This window comes from Homarus americanus, unplaced genomic scaffold, assembly GCF_018991925.1.
Source record: "Homarus americanus isolate GMGI-L3 unplaced genomic scaffold, GMGI_Hamer_2.0 scaffold48226, whole genome shotgun sequence".
Classification (NCBI taxonomy): domain Eukaryota; kingdom Metazoa; phylum Arthropoda; class Malacostraca; order Decapoda; family Nephropidae; genus Homarus; species Homarus americanus.
In genome coordinates this window covers 620,001-629,663 of record NW_024730579.1, presented here as the reverse complement: position 1 = coordinate 629,663, position 9,663 = coordinate 620,001, and the positions used below count along the sequence as shown (strand labels likewise).

The following is a 9,663-nucleotide window of genomic DNA, read 5'->3' as shown; positions in this document are numbered from 1 at the left end:
GTTAATCTAAGTTAGGTTAAGTTAGGCTAGGTTAGGTTAAGCAGCGAGAGGATAACAAAAAACTTCTCTAAAAATGGAGGTAAATGATTGAGGATATATTTTTCATCTCACTCACACACCAACACGGAGCCGAGTCCCGAGACACGAGGGGCGGTAAAAAAGGGAAGTATGGGAGAGGGAGAGAGGGGTGGGGTGGAGAGGGGTGGAGGGCTGTAGAGAGGTGTGGTGGGGTGGAGGCTGTAGAGAGAGAGGGGTGGGGTGGAGGTGGAGGCTGTAGAGAGAGAGAGAGGGGCAGTAGAGACAGCACCTTCAGGAGTACGGAGGTCGATGGGACGAAAATATTCCTCGTTAAATGAATCGCTCAACAGGTGTATGGTGCTACCTGGTGCTGTCCCTCACTCCTACTGGTGAGAGAGAGAGTATAGTTAGGTTGTATTAGGTTAGGTTAATATATGCTATGGTATGTTATGTTTGGTTAGATTAATTTTAAGTTAGTTTAAGTAGGATTAGTTTTAAGTCAGGTTACATTAAATTAGGATTAACTTCAGGGTGGCCATCTTAAATGTCAAATAAATCAACGTACTTAATCCTCGTGATTCACAGAGGGATTACATAAGGATTAAATAAAGATTACATAAGGATTACATAAGGATTACATATAAATTACATAGAGATTACATAAATCCTGAAACGTAGTAGACTTAGTATACTTTATACCATCAGGACATACAGTAGTCACAGGGTTATATAACTACTCGTCTCAGCTCTTTAGTATGCTGAGAGGCGACGCTGAGATCTAAGGGATTTTCTGATTTGAAGGTTTTTGGGGCGTAAACTACTTTGCTGTGAGAGAGAGAGAGGTAGGGAGAGGAGATGGACCTCTCTCTAATCCTTCACGACAAGTTTCATCATAGCTTGTTGGTCATGGCTGGTTAGTGTTTAATATAAGACTTGTAAGTGATGGTGGTAGTGGTGGTAGTAATGATGGTGGTAGTGGTGAAAGTGGTGTAGGGATGCCAACATTACACCGTGGTGGGAGAGGGGTGAGGGGGCTCTGGGTATTAATCTCAGGTGAACGGTATGTAACGAGGTGACATACCTGAGTGCCCTCGACCATTGGGTCTGGGTACAGGTACATTTAACCCAACGAGTACAATGTTATCGTGCTCAAGCAGACAGGTTATTGTACTCACATGGTAAACACACTTGCCATTACAGTATCTATACCACTACTAGTATCTGTACCTTACTAATTATCTATCCATTACTAGTATCTGTACCACTCCTAGTATCTGTACCACCCCTAGTATCTGCTATCACTCCTAGTATCTGTACCATTACTAGTATCTACCATACTGACTGTACCACCTAGTATCTGTATCACTCCTAATATCTGACACCTTAGTATCTGCACCACTCCTAATATCTGTACCATTACTAGTATCTGTACCTATATTCTGCACACTACTAGTATCTGTACCACTCTAGTATCTGTATCACTCCTAGTATCTGTACCTTACTAGTATCTGTACCACCTAGTATTTACCACTCCTAGTATCTGTACCACCCTAGTATCTGCCCTCCTAGTATCTGCCTCCCTAATATCTGTACCACCCCAGATCTGTATCACCCTAGTATTGCACTCACCATAGTATCTGCACCCTAATCTGCACCACTCTAGTATCTACCATTACTAGTATCTGTACCACTCCTAGTATCTGTACCACCCCTAGTATCTGTATCCTCCTAGTATCTATCCATTACTAGTATCTGTACCACCCCATATCTACTCTAGTATCTGTACCACCCCTAATATCTGCACCCTCCTAGTATCTACCCTCCTAGTATGTGCCACTAATCTGTATCCTCCTAGTATCTGTACCATTACTAATATCTGTACCACCTAGTATCGCACCACTCCTAGTATCTGTACCACCCCTAGTATCTACCCTCCCTTAATATCTGTACCACTCCTAGTATCTACCACTCCCTAGTATCTGCCACCTAGTATCTACCACTCTAGTATCACCACTCCTAGTATCTGTACCCCCTAGTATCTGTACCACTCCTAGTATCTGTACCACTCCTAGTATCTGTACCACTCCTAGTATCTGTACCACCCCTAGTATCTGTACCACCCCTAGTATCTGTACCACTCCTAGTATCTGTACCACTCCTAGTATCTGCACCACTCCTAGTATCTGTACCACTCCTAGTATCTGTATCCTCCTAGTATCTACCCCCCTAGTATCTGTATCACCCTAGTATCTGTACCACCCTAGTATCTGTACCCACTCTAGTATCTGTACCACTACCAAATCTGTACCACTCATAGTATCTGTACACCTACTATCTGTGTACCACACTAGTATCTGCCCTCCAATTCTAAAATATCCTATATCCAACCACTCTAGATCTGTCCCTAGATCTAATCACTCCTAGTATCTGCACACTAGTATCTGTACTACCTAGTATCTGTACCACCACTCCTAGTATCTACACTCCTAGTATCTGTACCACCCCTAATCGCACCCCTAGTATCTGTACCACCCCTAGTATCTGCACCACTCCTAGTATCTGTACCACCCCTAGTATCTGCACCACTCTAGTATCTGTACCATACTAGTATCTGTACCACCTAGTATCTGTACCACTCTATCTGCACCCTCCTAGTATCTATGCACCACCCCTAGTATCTGCACCCATTCCTAGTATCTGTACCACTCTAGTATCTGTACACCATTACTAGTATCTGTACCACCTAGTATCTGTACACCCCAGTATCTGCACCTCCTAGTATCTATACCACCTAGTATCTGCACCACTCCAAGTATCTGTACCATTACTAGTATCTTACCCTGTACCATTCTGTATCTACCTCTAGTATCCAACAGTATCTGTACCACCCTATATCTGCACCACCCTTCTTCAATCACCCACAAACCCAACACCCCAACCCCTAGTATCTGTACCACTCTAGTATCTGTACCCTCCTACATATCTGTACCACCCCTAGTATCTGTATCACCCAACACCACCAACCCCCACAACAACCACTCCTAGTATCTACCACTCCTAGTATCTGCCACCACTAGTATCTGTACCACCCCAATATCCTCCCCTAGTATCTGTATCACTCTAATATCTGTACCCTCCTAGTATCTGTACCACTCCTAGTATCTATTACCACTCTAGTATCTATCACTCCTAGTATCTACCACCTAGTATCTGTACCACCCCTAGTATCTGTACCACTCCTAGTATCACCTCCTAGTATCTGTACCACCCATAGTATGTACCCTCCCTAGTATCTGCCACCTAAGTCTCCCACCCCTAGTATCTGTACCACTCCCTAGTATCTGCACCCTCCTAGTATCTGTACCATTACTAATATCTGTACCCTCTGTCATCTGCACCACTCCTAGTATCTGTACCACTCCTAGTATCACCACCCTGCACCACTCCTAGTATCTGTATCCCCTAGTATCTGTACCACTCCTAGTATCTATACCCTCTAAGCTACCACCCCTAGTATCTGTATCACTCTAGTATCTGCCCTCCTAGTATCTGTACCACCCCTAGTATCATCCTCCTAGTATCTCCACCACCCTAGTATCTTACCACTCCTAGTATCTGTACCACTCCTAGTATCTGTACCCACCCCTAGTATCTGTACCACTCACCCCTAGTATCTACACTCCTATTATCTGTACCACTCTAGTATCTGTCCCTCCCTAGTATCTGTATCACTCTAGTATCTGTACCACTCCTATTATCTGTACACCTAGTATCTGTACCTCCTAGTATCTGTACCCCCCTATTATCTACCCACTCCTAGTATCTGTACCTCCTATTATCTGTACCCCTAGTATCTGTACCACTCCCTAGTATCTGTACCACTCTAGTATCTGTACCACCCTAGTATCTGTACCACTCCTAGTATCTGCCTCCTAGTATCTGTACCACTCCTAGTATCTATTACCTCCTATAGTATCTGCTGAACCATTCTAATAATATATGAAAATACTTTAGCTCTCCCCATGCCTGAGCTTCGGGATATCAGGCTGCTCTCTCTCTCTCTCTCTCTCTCTCTCTCTCTCTCTCTCTCTCTCTCTCTCTCTAGATGCTAAATCCGGGTTAGTTTAAGAGGATCGTAAAGATGGTTGGTATGGGGTGGTGACGCTGCTGGTGTTGACATCTTGAAGGGTGGTGATGATGGTAGGTATGAGGGTGATGGTGGTGGTGGTGGTGGTGGTGGTGGTGGTGGTGGTGATGGTATTAATGGTTGTGGTGGTGGTGGTACTATTTTAAGACAGGACCTCAGTAAGAGACAGGTAGATAGATAGATGGACGGAGAGAGAGAGAGAGAGAGAGAGAGAGAGAGAGCATCAGATAAACGAGAGATGAGGGAAGTATTCAACTATCACCTTCATCATCTCCTCAACACCTACCCAAGTCCCTCCCCACCTCCCTCCATCTCTACCTCCCTCCGTCCCTTCCTCTCTGCCTCCCTCCACCCCTTCCCTCTATCACTTATGAAAAAGTAGGAAGGAATTTGACAGTAAATATAATTTACCGTCGTTGGCCATATGTGAAGAAGGGGAGAGAGAGAGAGAGAGAGCTCACACTTGGCCATCACCAGAGAGTGTGTCATGGTCGACAGCGTCACAGTTTTAGTGAGTGGAAGATGTGAATATATATATCTCTCTCTCTCTCTCAACATTGTAACCTTAATAAGACTTGACTTCTCTACGACTGACACTTACATAAAACAAATAACTAATCTAAGCTGAACATACTTAAGACTGATTTACGTTTGGCATTATACTACGTCAACGAATTCAAGGATTTCATTGGATTATATATGGAAATCTGAGCATTGTTTTTACCGATGGTTACATATGTATAATCTGGGTATAATTAACATCACAGATTTTTCTTCATGGTCATTACATATTGCCAGGTCGCTTAACACTAATCACTTGTCATGTGGAAGTTAACTATCCTCGTTTATCTTACATCCCAGGGTTGTTTAGGGTCATTACACAGCGTTGGAGGTGATCGCCAGACACGGCCCACATAACAAGCTCGCTCATTGGCTGTAACTGATTGATATAGATTATGCGTGGTAAAGGAGCATGACAGGGGAGGTTAGGATGACAGTCCGCGCATGTCAGCAGGGAGGGGTGTGTGTGTGTGTGTGTGTGTGTGTGTGTGTGTGTGTGTGTGTGTGTGTGTGTGTGTGTGTGTTTTGGTTCATGGTGTTATTGTTGTTGTTGGTGTCGGTAATTTGGGGTTCTACTACTACTACTACTTTTCTTTTTAATTTGCCTCCAGCCTCCCCTAATAGCCATACCTTCGCCACCATTTTATTACCTTAAAATTAAATATCCTAATACATAAGTAGCTATCCTACCTGTGTTAAGTTAGTTGAGCCGCAGATCTGTGCGACATTCAGTGACTGTTGCCTCATAGTCAATGTCTGCAACTGTTGTCGGCTTTGGGGCCGATGCTCTCGTTCCCCTGAGGCAGAGCAAAGCCGACCTAAGGAGAGAGAAGGTCAGTCGACATCTCATCCAGACTATAACATAATTTCTGGGCTGCTGCTTCTGTTTGGATAGCACCTCCGCGAGTCTGGCGTAGAAGCATCTTGCACTTGGTCCCATCCCACCAGAGGTTGTGAACACTAGAGGAATGAAGCTGCTTTGATCAACGTTCTGAATTCTCTCCCCATATTCCCTTATCTTGTCGTTCTCGTTCCTCCTGTGTGCAGCATCGAGAGGTAAGTTACGGTGACATGCGGCCATGGGATAAAAAATCCTGATGTCGAAGAAGGCTCTCTGTCCCCGCTTCCAGAATCTTCGAGCACTGACGTCAACACGGGCTTCGTTGGACGTGTTTGAAGTCCTATGTTGGAAATTCTCACCGTCCAATGGAAGGAGGGTCGGTTCTACCCTGACATCACGGCAGATTTCCTTCAACATATTTGCTGTGAGATCCCTTACTTCGTCATGCCTCATGCATACAAAGCCCCCTTTCTTACACACCATGGCGTGATCGATGTCGCAGGATGAGCCACACGCATTGGGAGGTCAAACCTTCTACTGGCCTACCGTACCTTAGAGCATTGGCATCTGTAAATTCTTGTTTATTGAGACAGAAACCATTTGCCCTTATCGGTAACGTAGTTAACCAGTTCGAGGCGCCCACCTCCTGCGCTATAGCTACTTTTTTTTTCAAATTCTCTGGTACTTGCAGCAACAGTTGCTGCAACTTATCACTTTGGCTGTGCTGTCGTTCTGTCGTAATGGACCTTCGAATCTTGTTTACTTCACTGGTATCCATCTCCCCTGTTGCGCTCGGAGATATTATGTGGTCCGTGAGGGCTGCCGTGAGCTTATCTGAGTTTTGATGTTCGGTGGCAGCAATCTCCTCTGGATTGGTCAATCCCTTTCCTCCCAGTCTCGGTGGTAGTGCAAGGAGAGATCTTTCTACTACTACTACTACTACTACTACTTTTTTTAATGGCCTCCAGCCTCCCCCAATAGCCATACCTTCGCCACCATTTTATTATCTTAATATTAAATTTCCTAATACATGAGTAACTATCCTAGCTACTACTACTTTGTCGACACTGGCAGTACACAGTCTACCTTATCCCATATACAGGTGTGAGTTTTTTTTACCATTCATTCATCCCTCATATCTCTCTCTCTCTCTCTCTCTTCCTTCACTCACATCCCTCTCTCCCCCTTTCATGTTTCATCGCTTGATATCTATGTGTAATTATTTTTCTTATATTTTTATGTATTATTTTTGTGTTATTGTATTTTTTTTATAATTTTTGCTATTATTATTTTTTTTCACTCGATTTATTGACTTTTTCTTTTTCTTTTTAATTTCCGTGTTTGTGATTTGTGATAATTATTTAGTAGTAGTATAGACTCATTTGGATATGTTTGAACCTTTTATAAACACACACACACACACACACACACACACACACACACACACACACACACACACACACACACACACACACACACACAATTTAGGTAAGTCGTAATAGTGTTTTTGTACCTTGAGTTTATGATTGCTGTTTTTTGGGGGTCAGTCAGTGAATCAGGAAGTAAGGGAGTAAATCAAACAAAGGACAAATCCATAACTACTAATCCACAGCACCAAACATCACACTACCCCCAAGAACACACACACACACATGAGATGAAGAATGGTGTGTATACACAACATTCATACTTCCCAACCTCACCTATGCCTCCCCCACCTGGTCTTCCTCCCTAAATGCCACACAACGTAAACACCTAGAAAAAGTTCAAAAGAGGGCATGCAAAATTATTCTCTCCTCTTCCTACTCCACATATCAAGAAGCGCTCAACACACTGACCCTTTCGACTCTCACTGACCATCACCACGACCTTATCTGCAAATTTGGTAAGAAGCTTCTACACCATCCCCGACACCGGCTCCTACTACCACCTGACATCCCCTGTCCGAGAATTGCTGTTCGACACCACAACCGCATCCAGCCCATACGTGCACGAACCGATCGCTATAAGAACAGCCCAGTCCCAACCATCGTAAAAATTATCAATAACATGTAATAAATCAGTGTATTCACTCCCGGTAAACACTGCTCCTTACACTGTCACTATGTTGAAATGAACTGTAGTTTGAGCTGATCCCCATCTAAGTTATTATATGTCTTATTTGTGTCACTTATGTTACTTGTATATTATTTGTAACTCGTAACCCATTCCCCAAATATGTAACTGTATATTTTCAGCCTTCTGGCTGCCAAGCTCTTTCAATAAACCGTTAATTATTATTATTATTATTATTACACACAGGGCACAAACACATACTCATACACCTACACATAGACAGATATACCTACACACATACACACACACATATACATACAGGGCACAAACACATACTCATACACCTACACATACAGTACACACACACACACACACACACACACACACACACACTAACGAGGCTTTTTATCCTCGTTCAAAGTCTTCTCGTGTTTTACTGGACCCAGAAACTTAATACAACATTCTGATAGTTTTTTCCTGTCTATCTTAAGTATTACTAAATTGTCCCATTGAGTCACGTGAGTCCAGATATAAAATTGACTTCGTGTGTTTTATCATTCTCTCTCTCTCTTGTTTCCTGTTCTACTGTAGAGGGCGTGAGGTGGTGTGTGTGTGTGGGTGTGTGTGTGGGTGTGTGTGGGTGTGTGTGTGTGTGTGTGTGTGGGTGTGTGTGTGTGTGTGTGTGTGTGTGTTTAACTGTCATATGTATACTTGAGTCTCGTTTGGTTTTATCGGGTTGGGGTTAATATATGTATACATTATAACACATATTGGTGGTGATAAAATACTTGGTGTAAAGGATATTTATTTCCATACTTGGTTTATGTGTTTTTAAAGATCACCTGAAGTTTAGATCACTCAAGTTTATTTACCTGAAGATTAACCACCCCAATCTAACCTAACCTGGCCTAACCTAACTTGGTCTCTTTCCCTCGGTATGGCCACCTCTAGTGGTTGGCCACAAGGTAAATATTATAAAACTATAGCTTATGTCACCTATTGGCTGATAATATTTATGATGAGTAAATTCTTTCCCCAGGATGGACGACATACCAACCCCCCCTCCCTCCCTCCCTCCCTTAATAGACTCTGAAATTCTTGACCCTAAACTTGAATAGAATTCCTCAAGTCAGGATATTTGTTATCTTCTCTTTGATGTTTATTTATAAATTTCAGATGTAAGTAGTGCTGTGTAAGTGAGTGTAGCCAAAGTGATGTCATGATCATCCTGGGAATAATAATCTCCCTGAGGCTAGGTTAATACGTCACGATCTTCCTCCCGCCTGGTGTAGTGTTGCCATAACTTGTGTATCGATTAATTTTCATAACTACTTCCTTTGATTATCTTACTCATATTTTTGTCCTTATATTTCATCTTTTGTTTTGAGTATGTGTCATTATCTTGCTCTGATCACAAGTCCTGGTAACATCTGGTGACTAAGGAGGATATAGTTTGGCTTAAATGTTTTTCCTGGTAATATATTCAGCACAGTTTACCTCGTAGCTGGTAGTGGTCGCTTACTCTCCGTCTCCTACACTGATTAGCTCTATTCGTATTCATCTATGTTAAACGTCATATATATTATACCTGTCTATCTATCTATCTATCAGTCTCGTCTTGCTTCTAACACACTTTTCCTTGAGTGTGTCTCGTGAGTGTGTGTGTGTGTGTGTATCAGTATGTTCACACCACTCCAGAGACACTTACGCAGGAGGCCGGTGTTGGGTGGGTTGGTGACGTTGGCGTTGTGGTGGGCGGTATCGTTCCTCGTCGTCTATTCTCTCAGGAAAGACAGAGACGATGAGAGTGACGTTGGTGGTGAGTTTGCTATGGAGATACCTGAAGATAGGGTGTTCGCCCACAGGAGGAAGGCGAACTTGGGGAGAACGAGACCGCTACGTCGGGAGAAATACTACAAAATGATGGAGAATTTAATGAGAAGTCACTCTTCCTTGAACGAGTTATACCTTGAACATGAAAAACTTATACCAGCTCGAGTACCAACTGTGTCTAAGGGTAAACGATATCAGTTTGACGCTA

General features: G+C 43.1%; 1 protein-coding gene across 1 annotated transcript in view; it reads left to right on the top strand.

The window, feature by feature from the left end:
- The first annotated feature begins 9,109 nt into the window (after positions 1-9,109).
- The window catches only part of LOC121867027, a 5,742-nt gene continuing 5,188 nt past the window's right edge, over positions 9,110-9,663 (top strand). The window contains exon 1 of the mRNA XM_042366769.1: positions 9,110-9,663. This exon is cut by the window's right edge and continues 415 nt beyond it. Within this exon, the coding sequence (XP_042222703.1) occupies positions 9,303-9,663 (361 nt within the window). The 5' untranslated portion in view covers positions 9,110-9,302.